The sequence below is a fragment of the Trachypithecus francoisi genome, unplaced genomic scaffold, assembly GCF_009764315.1.
Source record: "Trachypithecus francoisi isolate TF-2019V2 unplaced genomic scaffold, Tfra_2.0 Lachesis_group0, whole genome shotgun sequence".
NCBI lineage: Eukaryota > Metazoa > Chordata > Mammalia > Primates > Cercopithecidae > Trachypithecus > Trachypithecus francoisi.
The window spans coordinates 119,733,050-119,748,831 of NW_022681453.1; the positions used below are offsets into that span (position 1 = coordinate 119,733,050).

General features: G+C 35.1%; 1 protein-coding gene across 2 annotated transcripts in view; it reads right to left on the reverse strand.

Moving 5' to 3' along the window:
* Nucleotides 1–15,782, reverse strand: part of SPATA16 (spermatogenesis associated 16) — a 257,900-nt gene that overhangs the window by 126,869 nt on the left and 115,249 nt on the right. For both annotated transcript variants that reach the window (XM_033211730.1, XM_033211731.1), the window contains one exon: nucleotides 6,781–6,870. In XM_033211730.1, coding sequence (XP_033067621.1) covers nucleotides 6,781–6,870 — 90 coding nt within the window. The remainder of the gene's footprint in view (nucleotides 1–6,780; nucleotides 6,871–15,782) is intronic.

The following is a 15,782-nucleotide window of genomic DNA, read 5'->3' on the forward strand; positions in this document are numbered from 1 at the left end:
CATCTGACAATGTCTAATATCCAGAATCTCTAAGGAACTTAAGCAAAAAGCAAGCAAACAACAAAAAAACCCGATTAAAAATTAGGTAAGGAACATGAACAGACACTTCTCAAAGGAAGACATACAAATGGCTAACAAATATTTAAAGAAAAGCTCAACATAGCTAATAATCAGAGAGATGCAAATCACAACCACAATGAGATGCCATTTCACATCAGTTGGAATAGTTGTTACTAAAAAGTCAAAAAATAATAGATGCTAGTGAGGCTGTGGAGAAAAGAGAATATTTATACACTTTTGGTGGGAATGTAAATTAGTTCAGCCATTGTTGAAAGTGGTTTGGAGAGTTCTCAAAGTGTTGTGGAATCAGGAGGACCAGAGAGAGACCTTGGAATGTATACAGGAGGGTATCTTTATTATTGAGTGCACTCAGACCCAGCAGACTTAACGTCCAAAGACTGGGCCCAGAACAAAGCCAGCACTTGACTTTTATACACACTTCACAAAAGGGGGTGGGCTAGCTTGAAGCAAGCTTAAAGTGGCCTGAAAGCAGGGATACAGAGGCAGGACAAAGACAGTTAATCAAATTGTAACAGGTTCATAACTTGAGATTGCACATGTCTGTTGCTATGCAACCCAGATGTCCATTATCTAGGTTTGCCTAGGCACAGGCTTATCCCATAACCTTCACTATGGCGCTCAGGTAGCTGTAACTCAGGCCTGCTCAGAGGCTCATAAGCTTCATTCTACTGCTTAAATAAAACAGAATACTTGAAGTCACTAGTTACAGAGATCAGGAATCTATAAACTCATTCCATAAAACAAAGGAAAGTTTGTTTTTCTTCTCCCTATGTTGAAGGAGTGCCAGGAGAGTCTCCAGAGCACATTAGATAGTATTACCAAGACTTTTCCTGGGTCTGGGCTGTGTCTGTTGCTGCCTCTGGGACAAGTCAGCCTAATACAGGAAAGCTTATTTCTCTTTCTTTTTAATTTTTTTTTTGCTTAATTTCCTGCCTCAAAAGAACTTAAAACAGAGCCACTATTCAACTCAGCAATCCCATTTCTCAGTGTATACCCAAAGGAAAACAAACCATTCTACCAAAGAGACACATACACTTGTATGTTCATTATAGCACTATCCACAATAGTAAAGACATGGACTTAACCTTGGTGTTCAATACCAGTGGACTGCATAAAGAACATGTGGTACATATACATCATGGACTATTACCCAGCCATAGAAAGAATGAAACTATGTTCTTTGCAGCAACATGGATGCTGCTGGAGGCCATTATCCTAAGTGTAAATTAACATAGGAATAGAAAACCAAATACTGCATGTTCTCACTTATAAGTAGGAGCTAAACTTTGGGTACTTATGAACATAAAGATGGAAACAATAAACATTGGGTACTGCTAAAGTGGGGAGAGAGGGAGGGGAGTAAGGGTGGAAAAACTACCAACTGGGTACTATGCTCACTAACTGGGTAACAGGGCCATTTGTATCCCAAACCTCAGTGTCATGCAATATACCCGTGTAATAAACCTGTACATGTATCCCATGAATCTAAAATGAAAGTTGAAAATATTTTAAAAAGTAAATAAATTTCTTGGAATGCTCTGAAGTTATATTAATATTATCTCTTGAAGACTCAAAAAAATCTGCAAAGTTGAACCTACATTTCCATAGAGCAACATTAGTTGGACTTGAGTGATGGCCACTCTCTTTGGAAGGGCCAGTGGTAGGGTGATGATACGGCCGGTGTGCTTGTGAAAGTCCTGGTTTATACCTGTTTCCCTGGTGGAATTCTTAATAGTGTCCACTTTGACTATCATAGGTATCTAGTTTGAAAGATTAATTTTTTGGTCACTTTAGTGAGTGGTCTCTAGTTCACTGTAGTTCATAGAACATACTTTATCTTTCAATTGGTCTGATACACACATCATCTACCTGGGCTTTAGAAGCATTTGAATGTGTCATTCCTGTTTTCGTATCCCTTATCTAGCCCATGCATGTAGAAATACACAGAAAATTTGTTTCTCTCTTTTCTTTTTTTTTTTTTGAGACAGAGTTTTGCTCTTGTCATCCAGGCTGCAGTGCAATTGTGTGATCTCCACTCACTGCAACCTTTGCCTCCTGAGTTCAAGCGATTCTCCAGCTTCAGCCTCCTGAGTAGCTGGGATTACAGGTGCCTGCCAGCATGCCCGGCTAATTTTCGTATTTTTATTTTTAGTAGAGATTGGGTTTCACCATGTTGGCCAGGCTGCTCTCAAACTCATGGCCTCAGGTGATCCGCCCACCTCGGCCTCCCAAAGTGCTGGGATTACAGGCTTAAGCCACTGCGCCTGGCAGAAAATTCATTATCAATGATGCATTAAAAATACTTTGTTGCATCTTTTCTTTAGTTTTACCATCTGTATGCTGCTTCTTACACAATGTGGTTTTAAATAAAGACCCTGTGCAATGTTATATGGTTTTTGCCTATGTATTTTCAGTTTAGAAGTCATCATGCTATCCCATAATCTTCACTACTATGAGCACACTTCTCATATTTATCTTTCAATCAGGGTTTTACAAAGAATTTTATGGCTGGACGTGGTGGCTCATGCCTGTAATCCCAGCACTTTGGGAGGCTGAGGCGGGTGGATCACCAGGTCAGGAGATCAAGACCATCCTGGCTAACACGGTGAAACCCCGTCTCTACTAAAAATACAAAAAATTAGCCGGACGTGGTGGCGGGCACCTGTAGTCCCAGCTACTCAGGAGGCTGAGGCAGGAGAATGGTGTGAACCCGGGAGGTGGAGGTGCAGTGAGCTGAGATCACGCCACCGCACTCCAGTCTGGGAGACGCAGCGAGACTCCGTCTCAAAAAAAAAAAAAAAATAATAATTTTATATAATATCTTATTGATATAGCTGAATGGTTATCAACCACTTATTACCACAGACTCAAAAACCTGCTGATTTAATTCACAACCCCCTAACTGGTGCTTGGCATATTTTAGACCATGTGCTAGTCATTGAGCACAAAGAGATAAAGGCACCATAATATTTGTATTGTCAAAAGTCATTAGTTGTCTTCACAAAACAGTCTTGGCTTTTCTTTGATTTTATGTCTTTGAATATTTTCTTCTCATGAAGGTAGTCCCAAATGGGCTGTGTGTGTGTGTGTGTGTGTGTGTGTGTGTGTGTGTGTAAGTATGAGTGTTGGGGGAGGAGAGGCAGATTTGAGTGATGACATTCATTCTATGTCAACACAGATTTTTCTGTATGCATTGAAACAGAAAGATGTTAAAAAGCTTTGCAAGTTTCTATTTTAGCTAAGGCTTCACAAGGTGGCTTGTTTTTGGGGATGGCGGTTAGAGCTATCTTAACTTAGTTTGTGGTCTGAAAATGTGATTTCATCAATTTAAGCAGTGCCAGCCATCTCCGCAAAGTGCCTAGCATCCCTGCGGACCCTAAACCGTAATAAAATATCTCCATTTTTGTTCAATTTCTATCATTTATGTATTCTTACACTTTCTTCTGGTAGAATGCTACTGAAAGGATATTGACCTGTAAAATAAAATAATCTGTCCATTGTAAACCTGATATCTTCCCTCCAACCACAGGGAGTAGCATTTTCTTCAGCCTCTCTTGTTGAGAGTTTGGGCTTTTTAAATGAGGCTGTTCTGGGAATCACTCTGGACTATTTACTAGAAATCCCTTCATGGGTGAAGGTGGTTAGGCTCAGCAAACCTAAAACATTCTGATTTCCAGGGACTGGTTATATATACCCTTATCTTGGATAAGATATGGGCTGATGCATTTTTTTTGAATTACGGTTTTAGGATCTCCTAAATCACATAATAATGGCATTTTTTTTCATATGTGGTAGGTGCCTCTCAATGTGAGAAACATGACTGCTTAGCATCCTACAGGAAATAACCTTGATGTGTTGTCTTTACCAATGAATTTTAACATAAAATACTTGTAAGAGGCCTGAATAGAGGCCTTCTAAGAGGCCTGATAGATTGATTGATAAACATAAATGCTGTAGGCCAGGTGCAGTGTCGCATGTCTGCAATCCCATTGCTTTGTGAGGCTGATGTGAGCGATCCCCTGAGGTCAGGAGTGTGAGACCAGCCTGGCCAACACGGTGAAACGAAACCCCATCTCTACTGAAAATATGAAAATTAGCTGGGTGTGGTGGTGTGTGCCTATAGACCCAGCTGCTCAGGAGGCTGAGGCAGGAGAATTGCTTGAACTTGAGAGGCGGATGTTACAGTGAGTGTTGAGATTGTGCCACTACACTCCTACCTGGGCAGCAGAACTGTCTCAAAAAAATAAAATAAAATAAAAAGCTGTATATATTGCTTTATATATGTTGATTTACATTAGATATCTAGCTGCTAAGATACACTATGATATTTATGTTCACAGTTCATAACATCCTTTCTTTGGGGGAATGACCTTATACTGTATATTGAAGGCTATAATTGTTAAGAAACCAAGATGAAAAATACTTGTACCTGACAGTAATTGTATTGCTTCTCTATAGAAACTCCACCCCAGCATAACTAAGAATTATCAGGAATTTTCTCAAGAAGCATTATCAGGTCAGTCATCAAATGATATTAAGCAGATATGCCTATTTCACTGCAGATATACCTAATTCAGTATACATGAGAAAAGCAGTGGAATATTCTGTGCCAATTTCATAGGGCAAATATTGACAAATTCCAAATTTTTAAGTTCTTGTTGTTTGTTTTGGGATCCATGAAGAATTTATGTCACTACTTTGGCTCCAACAGGCTTGATACAATTATGTTATAGCCAATGGTATGCTGGTAACCTGGCTCTCCCAAAGTAAAAAAAAACAAACCTGGATTTGTAGCATTTGCAATTTCAGTAGTGTGGCTTCTCCCAGCATTGCTAATTTCTCCTACAGTTTAGCAATTAGCTCGTTCCAAATTCCTGAATATTTAACTATTTGATCTTTAGAGTCTGTATAAGCACACCACTAGCACTGTTTTACTAGTTGAAATCTAGTTCTGAAATTGTATCTAGCCTTCCATTGATCTTTCAATTGGCTTCAAGATGTATTAATAAACCACCCGTTAATGGAGCCTATGTTGCAGATGGCTGTTACCTGCTAATGCTGAACTTATTAGCTTCATTTGTAGCTAGTGACCTTTATTAAAACCTGTTTATTTGAATGTGAAACAGAAGGACACTTATTATCATCTCTTAGATTCTCTCTCATTCATACAGCTAGGAAATGCGTGTGGGCAAAAAGTGAGCCACCGAGGCACTTCAGTGGAGTAAATAAAAAGTAGGAAGAAGTAATATGTGAATACCTTAGATAAAACACATTGGAGAAATAGTAGAGGGGGAAATGCACAAAAAAAGAGAGTGATAAAGACCTTTTAAAAACTGTTCAAAGTGGGCCTTCACACAGGTAAGAAGATGTGGCATATTGGTTGGTTGACTGCAAAGTGAGAGCAGTTGAGATGAACTCTGCTTTCCATATCTATTTAATTGAGTTTAGGCAACTCCTGGGAACATCTTACAAACATGGAATTCATGTAAACCTCACAGTGTCAATTTTGAGATGGAGTTTCACTCTTGTTGCCCAGGCTGGAGTGCAACGGCGCACTCTCAGCTCACTGCAACCTCCACCTCCGGGGTTCAAGAGATTGTCCTACCTCAGCCTCCCGAGTAGCTGGGATTACAGGCATGTAATCCCACGTCAGGCTAATTTTTTGTATTTTTAGTAGAGACAGGGCTTCTCCATGTTGGTCAGGCTGGTCTCAAACTCCCAACCTCAGGTGATCCACCTGCCTTGGCCTCCCAAAGTGCTGGGATTACAGGCATGACACAGTGTCAATTTTATGAAGCCATTTTATTATACACTCAAACTCTTGCTTCCAATGTCAAAGATATTATTATTTACAAACGTTCTAGACAGTAGTCACTAGCAACCTAGGCACTGCATCTCGATTCTTGCAGATTTATCCTTAGAATTTGTGCTTGGAGTAAATCTAGAAACCAACCACATTTTCCTGCTAGATTCCTGGGGTAGTAAAGTGGATGAGGAAGAAATAGCAGGCACCTCTACATTAGGAAATAAGGAAAATTATTTGAGAGAGCTCATGGAAAGGAAGAGGAGTCTTGTGAGCTAATCCAGGAAGGAAAAAAGTCTGGGTTGTCACAGGCGATAAGGAATTCTGAGTGTAGCATTGAGGCTGTTGCACAACTCTTATAATTATTTGCCACAGTCTAAGTTCTGGGATGCAAATACTAGGGGAAGCTTCACTAGCTTTTTAAAAAAATACACTGGGGTCCAAGAAAAAAATACTTTAGGACATGTCTAGCAACCTTGGTGTTATTTAACTGATGCCATCTTCTGCAGAAATGGGTTTCTGGGATCCTTTCTCATGATTGGATTTCCTCTCCAGTGCTCAAGAGATAGTTATAGAAATGTATTATTACAATCTAGACCAGAACATACATGAGAGCAAGAGGTCAAGCTCATTTCTATTACTTTGTGCAAGTTTTTCCATCATTGTCAGTGACCTCATGGCTGGGAAGTTTGAATTTTAAGAGCTATGAACATGGAATAGCTTTAGTTAAAGAGAAAGATAGTCAATAATTGCTGGTTTGACATTGATAGACAATAATTTGGATAAAATCATATTCCATGAGAGAAATGGAGAGTTCTGTTATACTATTACCAGAATTTGAGAATAAAATTAATTTAACTTGAAATCAATCCTCACAAAAGTTAAAACAAACATACCGAGCAGCCTCTGAATATCTCTCCAGACATCTAAACACTGTCGCTTGACGAAGATGATTCCGGAAATAGGCTGGGTTTAAAACAATACTTCTGTAAAAAGGTAAAAGAAATGCAGATGTTATTTGGGTTTTAAAAGACAATTACTACAAGTGCATTGGAATGAAATCACAGGCATTCCATTTTATATACTATGTGTTTTTAAAGATACTAGTGAAATGAGCCCTTCCCCCTGCCCCCTCCGTCCCCCATATTTGGCAGTTAAGACAAACAAGCATTATTGAAAAACTACTTAAGTTTGCATTATAAAAGAAATTTTATTTATGGGACTGGATATTTTTACAGATATGACAATGGCAAATAATTTGAATTCAACTTATGTTACATATAAGACATGGTGCTATTTTATTTGTTTTTAAATGAATTTTTATTTTAATAAATCAGGGAAAAAGCAGGTTATTTATGGTATGTCTACTTTTACTGAAGAACGAGGTTGTTAGTTGCTGAATTTCAGTTAAAAAAAAAAAAAGGAACTGGAGGCTGGGCGCAGTGGCTCATGCCTGTAATCCCAGCACTTTGGGAGGCCGAGGTGGGCGGATCATCCAAGGTAAGGAGTTCAAGACCAGTTTGGCCAACATGGTGAAACCCCATCTCTACTAAAAATACAAAAATTAACCAGGCATGGTGGCAGGCACCTGTAATCTCAGCTACTTGGGAGGCTGAAGCAGGAGAATCGCTTGAACCCGGGAGGCAGAGGTTGCAGTGAGCGAGATTGCGCCACTGCACTCTAGCCTGGGGGACAAGAGCGAGACTTCATCTCAAAAAAAAGGAAGTGGAATTTGGGTGACATGTTCATTTGAATTCCATAATTGGTTCTGTGTCTTCTTCCAGCTGGGTGTAATAGAAGACCTGTATCATTGGTTAAAGGATCTAGTCTTGGTCTTGACTCTTTTGTCAAGGCCTTTCCTCCCTTTGGACTTCTGTTTTTTCTTGACTGAAATGTCAAGACTTGACTTGTAGATAAGATGAACTAACTGTCCTTACCTGTTGATTCTTCCATCATCTCACAGAGTTCTGGAATCTCAATCCAAACCTAGATGTGAAATGATCACCCTAGCTGCCTTCTTCTCCTAGAGATAAAGGGGTAGACCTTTCACTTCCTTGCTTCATTGAGAGCCTATTATGGGTAGGCGTTGTTTAAAGTTTTTGATATAACAGGGTCAACTAGCTGGATACAGTCCATGCCCTATCACCAAATGGGGACCCAGCCATTAGTGAAAGTTCGAAATGTAGCTTCTACTGTATTTATCAATGTGGGCTACAGAATGTTACAGAACCAACACATGATTATTAAGCAACATTTTGTGAGCCTGTTTTTACAAGTTGATGGGAATCATTTGGAATTAGTTCATTATTAAAGTAAGTGGTTCTTAACCTTTTTTTTTTGAGAGGCATACAGAGCTTTCGGGAACCAGATAAAAAGTCTGAACCTGTGTCCAGAAAAATGTACATAATCATAATTGCCTAAATTTAGGAAACTCGTGTGACCTCTCAGGGCTCTTCAGGTATTCCACATTAAAAACATGCAGACAAAAATAATTCCATTCCCAGAAACACTGCATATAAAAAGAATAAAGTAGAAAAAAATCTATCTGGCTTATGGATAATCATAGAATTGTATGATGATGAGATGGATCGATTGTATAAATTAGCTCACTGCAAACACAAATGAGCAGAAAGTAGAGGAAAAGGGAACTTTCTAAAATCATGCATAACTAGTTAAAGAGCTGTCTTAAGTTTATTGGTTCTCCATGTCTAGCCACACAGCATTGTATTATACCACACTGCCTTTCCTGTGGTGATTTCTGAATTAGAAGGGTCTTAGTTAATGAGGTTTTACAGTACTCTATGACAAGGATTTTTGCAAATGAATATATTAATCCCTCCAGAACACAGATTGTTTGCTTTGGTGTATTCTGATTAAAATGTTGGAAATTTTAAAACGATCACATGAGTTCACTTAATATCAAGACAATATCAATACTATAATACTAATATCAAAACTATAATACTAATACTTACCATGAATACTTTTTATTACTTCAGAAAAAGAATGTTTGAAAATCATGTTTATATATTTTGTCCCTATGGAAGCAATTTTGTAAAGGTAAGTCAGAGTAGCTGAAGCAGAATGCTGTCCAGGGACTGGGTTTTCTGATTCTGACAATTTTCTTCCACATGATAGCTAATTCTCCCCTATTACTTTATTTATTTATTTCTTCCACAAGCCTATGAGGTGTACTCCCCTATTACTTTATTCACTCATGCATATTTAGTTAGCATCTACAAATTTGATGGAACAAAATCCTTACTGAATGGATGTTTCCAGTCTTTGGCCTCTCTTTGCCTATGATGCAATGCTTTCGCTTTGCTGAGCTATCCTCCAAGAATCTTGCTCTGTCAGACAAGTTCTTCTGACAAAAGTAGATTAGATTGGAGAGAAGGATGAGGTGTGGTGGGAAGGAGGGGTAGTGAAGAAAGAGTTTACCAAAAGAGAGAGAGGAGAGAGGGGAGAAGGCATCACACTTGCTTTGGATGTAGGCAGAGAAGATTTTTGTGAGTGGTGAGGGCTAGTGCCCTAAACCACGTGATTCGTGGCTTCATAAGAGGAACCCAAGGAAGACCCAGATCCAGTCTCTACTCTGAAAGTGTAATTAAAAAATAATATTTGGTGATTTGAGATGAAATATTTTATTTGGCAATTTATTATTTTTGACTTTTATAATTATTGCAGTATTCACTGTGTGCTTATCATATGCGCCTGTTAGATATTTGGCAAGGAAATGCTAGAGGCAGTTGTAAAGCCTAGCTTTTATACTTTTATTAATTTATTGATGCTTTCTAAAATGACATACCTTTTAAAGATATATTTTACGTCATGTTCAACTTGTAGGGGAAATGATCTGTCTTTTGAAAAGTTCTTAATCATTTGTCATTTGATGCCATTTGGAAAACTGCAGGAGGCAGCCTGTGACCAAAATGGACAATCTCACTGCAGTTACAGTGAAAAACAAAACAACAACAACAACAAAACTACAATTGTAATCAGAGAACAATCTCAGAGCTGATTGGTCTGATTTTATCACAGAGGAAAAACTCTGATTTAGCTATGCTGATAGGGCTTTTGGTAAAAAAGAAGAACCATGTTAGAGACTAACTAAATGATAGATGTCATTGAATTTTAGTCAAAAGAAAAAGAGTCAGTAATGGGCAATGATTGCTTACTCCATTGATTCACCCCATTCTAAAACAATGGGATCCTGTAAAATAATATATATTATAATAGATGAAAGCTTATTTTTAAAACAAATTTGTTACCTGTGGTAAATCTTGTGCTTTTTATGATTTCTACTTGTGGATACTTTAAAATTTATCTCTTATATTACAGTTCACATGATTTGATGTACGTGTGTGTGTGTGTGTGGCCAGGGGTGGGGGAGTATTTTATTAAGTCCTAAATTTGTATAGTGGTGAGGCTGGAATATAAGTCTATTTTGGTAATCATCTCAGGTTTCCCAGTTCACTTGATAAATAATGCATCCTTCTGTCATGATCTGATATGCCATCTTTATTATACACTAAGTTCATATGTACACTTGGGTCTACAGCTGGGCTTTGTAGCCCATGCTTTTGACCTGAATAATTCTGTGACAGAAAATGTCCTAATTATCTTTATTTGATAATAGATTTTTAATTTCCAGAAGGGAAACAACTGCCTAATGTCCTCTTTGTGAATACATTTGTTAGTTAATATGGCATATGTATTCTTCCTGTTGAACTTTATAATTTTTATTTCTTCTAGCTACAAAAACATCATGTGGTGACTTTTATTGGTATTAAACTAAAGGCATTAGATTAAAATTTAGGAAGAATAGACATTTTTATATTATTGTCTTCCCCTCCAGGAATGTGGCATTTCTCTTCTTTATTCAAATATTCTTTTGTGTCTCCCAGTAATATTTTAAACCTTGTTTTAAGATAGAAGTTTTACTATTTTCTTGTAGTATTTTAACTTTTTTAAAAATAGAAGTTTTACTAATTTTTTGTTAATTCTTAAGTTTAAAAATTCTGTATGAGAATATATGTCAGTATATCTATATTCACAGATCTATGTATATATACACATATGTATTTGCATATATATTCTCATGTAGAATTTTAAAGCTTAAGAGTTATATAAAATGTATAGAATAAATACATATATTACTGTGAGTATAATCAGCATCAGGACCTGGGAGTTTACTAAAAATGTGAAATCTTGATTCCTACCTCAAACTTACTGAATCACATTTTAACAAGATTCTTAGTTGATCTGTATGCACATTAAGGTTGGAGAAACACTACATGTATGCACAATAGGTATGGGATTTTTTCTATTATATTTTCCAAACTCTTATTGATAGCATAGCATTTAAACATGTATTTTAAAAAATATTTATTTTGTATCCTTATAACTTAATATTGCAATAATTTAATTTTATTTACATCATCTGCAAATAATGATGTTTGGTTACTGCTTTTCAATATTTACAACTATTTTTTTTCTTACTACATAGGCTAAATTTTTCAATAAAATAATTTAGATAAGTAAGGTGAGCTAAGGGTGTTTCAATATTTCATTGATAATTATTATTATCAATCAATTTAAGAAAAAAAGAAGTATCATTCTATGTATTATTTTCCAAGAGTTACCAGAAGTAAATAATTTTTTAAAATATTCTTTGAATCTATCAAAATGATCTTGTGGACTTTCCTTTGATCTTTTGTATTGATGAATTAGGTTAATTGGTGATTCAAAAAAAAGTATTAAATTTAATACAGAATATTAAAGCCAAGGATTGAGAAAGTGAATAATAAAATAAAACAAAACTACATCCAGGATAGGAAGTGAACAATATAAAAATTCATTTAAAAAATAATACTATGATTTTTATGAAATAGTATACTAAAATTAAGTTGCTAGAGGTTTTATATTTTGTCTTTTCAATCAAACTTATATTAGGTTTAGCTATCAATTCTACTTTTTGTCTTTTGATTTATTCATTTCTGTTTTTATACTTATTAATCAATATTTGTCCTCTCTGAAATTTATTTTTATTATTTCTCTTATTTCTTGACATATAGAAAATTCATGTTTTCTTTTTAAAGAAAGCATTTAAAGGTTTGAATTTTTAAACTAATTTTAGCTTTGACCGTATCCTGAAGAATGAAAGGGTATATTTTATTCTCGTTATAGTTTTCTCTCCTAGTCTCTAATTATAGATTTTAATTCCTCTTAATTATTTAGGACAGCATTGTTCAATTTCAAAAGGGTTTTTTTCATATAACTTTTACTGTTAATTTCCCATTTTATTACAATGTAAATAGAGAATATCTTGCACAATTTCTTCTTCTGATATATATCAAAATTAATAAATGGTTCAGTGTTAAAAATATTTTAATGGCATGTAGAAGAAATAATATATTCATTTCTAAGGTATTGTTAGTCTGAAATCACTGGAGATGACGTTAAATTTTTAATGATTTAAATAAAACTTCTAGACACCTTTACTTCATTCAAATTCCTTGGGAAGTCTTTTGAGAAGTAAATTTTAATGGTGATTATTACCATTTTAAACCCAGCTTGTTTTCAAAGGCAATATTCTTATTGTTTATATTCATGTTCTATAATACTTTTCAGAAAGTTAAATTTTTTCCAACATATTTTTATTTAAGTCAGTTTTAATTTATATACAGTCATATTCACTTTTTAAAAGTGTATGGGTTGGTCTGTTTTGACAAATACATAGCCATCAACACAACAGAGATACAGAAATTTACAACCGTGCTAAACAGTTCTCTCACTTTCCTTTTTAATCAGTTTTCTTCCCTTACGCCTAGTTCTGGCAACCACTGATCTATTTTCCAACTTTATAGTTTTACCTTCTCTAGAATATCATGTAAATGGAGTAATATAGTATATACCCTATATGTAAGGCTTCTTTCATTTAGAATAATGGTTTTGAGATTCATCCATATTATCGTATGTATCAATAGTTTGCTTCCTTTTACTGCTTAACTATTAGCATTTTCCACAATTTGTTTATTCATTCACCAACTGATGAACATTCTTTTGTTTCTGTTGCTGTAAACATTCATATATAAATCTTTTGATATAAACTTCCATTTCTTATGGTAAAATACCAGGGAGTGAGAATATTGGGTCCTAGTCTAAGCATATTTTCAACTTTGTAAGAAACTCCTAAACGTCTTTCCAAAGCTGTTGTACTATCCTGCATTCTCACCAACAATGCATGAAAGTTCCAGTTGTTTTGCATCCTCCCCAGAACTGGTATGATCAGCATGTATGAATGTGTGTGTTTAAAGTTTTAGCGACTGTAATAGGTGTAGATGGTATCTCACTGTGGCTTTAGTTTGCATTCCCCTAGTAACTAAAGATGCTGAGGATCTTTTCATGTGGTTATTGGCCATTTGTATATATTCTTTTGTGAAGTCCTTGTTAATCTTTTGCCATTTTAAAAAACTGGGCAGTTTCCTTATTATTGTGTTATAAGAGTTCTTTATGTATTTTGGATGCAAATTCTTTTTAAGATACATATACTGCAAATATTTTTCTCTGAGTCTGTGGCTTGTCTTTTAATATTCTCAATAGTTTCTTTTGAAGAGCAGATTTTTGATGATGTCCAACTTATCGACTGTTTTTCTTTTACCGTTTATACCTTTAAAATATACTATTTAAGAAAATTTTGCTTAATCCAAGGTGACAAAGAATTTCTTTCCTATTTTCTTCAAAAAGTTTGATAGTTTTAACATTTATAAACTATTTGAGTTGAATTTGTTTATGGTGTGAAGTAAAGATAAAGACATGTTATTTTTGATTATAAATCTACAATTTTCCTGGCACCACTAATTCAAGACTATTCTTTCTCTATTGAATAACTTTGACATGATTATCAAAAATCAATTAACCATATATATGTGAGTCAATTTCTGAATGGAATATTCTGTTCTGTTGATTTATTTGTCTATCCTATGCCTTTATTACAGTCTTGACTACTATAGATTTATAATAAACCTTTAAATCAGGTAGTTTAAGTCCTCCCAACTTTGTTCTTTTTTTTCCCCCTAACATTGTTTGGGCTCATTGAAATTCTGTACTTTTCCATTTACATTTAAGAAATCTTGAATATTGAATATCTGAATATCACATATTGAATATCACATATTGAATATTGAATATCACATATTGAATATCTGATTAATGCTATGTAGCCTGTTAATTGGTTAAATGTCTGCTGGGTTTTGATAAGTCTATAGAAAACTATAGGATCTACTGACATCTTAATATTGAGTCATCTGCTCGATAAATATAGCACTTTTCTCCATAATTAAGGCTTTATTTAATTTCTCATCAATGTTTTGTAGTTTTCAGCATGAAAATCTTACACAAAGTTCATTAGATTTATTCCAAACATTTGACATTTTTTGTTGCCCTTATAATTGGCAATGATTTTAAAATTTCAGTTCTGATTGTTCATTGCTAATTTATAGAAACATAATTGATTTCTTATGTTGACCTTGTATTCTGCTACATCATACAACTAAGCTTAATTATTAGTTCCAAAAGTGTTTCCAAAAATACTTTGGGATTTTCTACATAGATGACTACATCTTCTGCAAATAAAGATGACTTACTTCTTTCTTTCTAGTCTATAACATTTGTTTATTTTCTTTGCCTGTTGTACTGTTTGTCACCTCCAGTACCATTTTTTTTTGTTGTTGCTGTTGTTTTGTTTTTACTTCCCTCAGAATTCTCTAAGCTTCTTGGACTTGAATTTTATTGTTTTCCCTTTAATTTTGGAAAATTCTTGTTTTTTTATCTCTGTCCCATTCTCTCTCTCTCCTTTTCCTCCTCATTCTGGGACTCTTCTTCATAGCAGGCGAACCCTGCACTGAACATGTGCTTGGTCTCATTTTAGAGAGTGTTTTCTGCTTCTTGTCTGGTGGTAGCAAAACTCCTCTTGGTATCTTCCCCGGGCCCAAGAGTGGTTTCTATCTCTTTTTATCTCTTCCCCACAGCAGAAGGTTTATGCTTTACCCTTCCTTCAGTGGCCATGGGGGCAGGATAATTTCTGACTTCTTCCCCAGAGACGTTATGTTTTGCTTCTACTTCTCAATCAAAAGCTATGGATTTTTGCCTGGGTGCTGAGAATGTGAATGTCTGCTATCACTACCCCAGGCACTTCAGACTTTAGCTTTATATGAGACTAGGAATTAGGGAAGGAATTTCTTACTTTCCATCTTTCTTCTTTCTTTCTTTTTTCAATTTCTTATTTAGGCAAAGATGCCTGTCTAGTTACCATTATGTTGTCTAACTGTTAGCAAAGTAATGATTGTTTCATCCTCCCGAGAAAACATTCCTGTTATTCTTCTAATAACTTGCTGACATTGTTAAAATAGAAATAGGTGGTAGATCTAGAGAAAGTCAGGAACATGGAATGTTTTAATTTCAGCAAATCATGATAACTTTACAGACAAGATGATGACATTTATGCTGGATAATGGCATCATTCCGTAGATTATAACCAATTGAATATCTGATTAATGCTATGTAAGTATGGCCTGTGTTATTATGAAATAAGGAATCTAATGAAATGTCTTTAGCCCTTTTTGTGGACCTTATTTTCATTAGTGAACTAAGATTAAGAAATTGAAAGGATGTCAATAAAATTTTCAAATGGCATAAATTTTACTGAAACAGGAACTCATATAACTGATGACAGAAGCAAAATTTAAAATAATATGGACTGTTTAAAAATAAAAAATCTTATGTTATAAATTATAAACAATCATTTTATAAAGATAATCATGGCTTGAGTTTGATCACATGGAAAAAATCGGAATATTTTAACTAACTGGAAGCTAAATGATATGATAATATAATA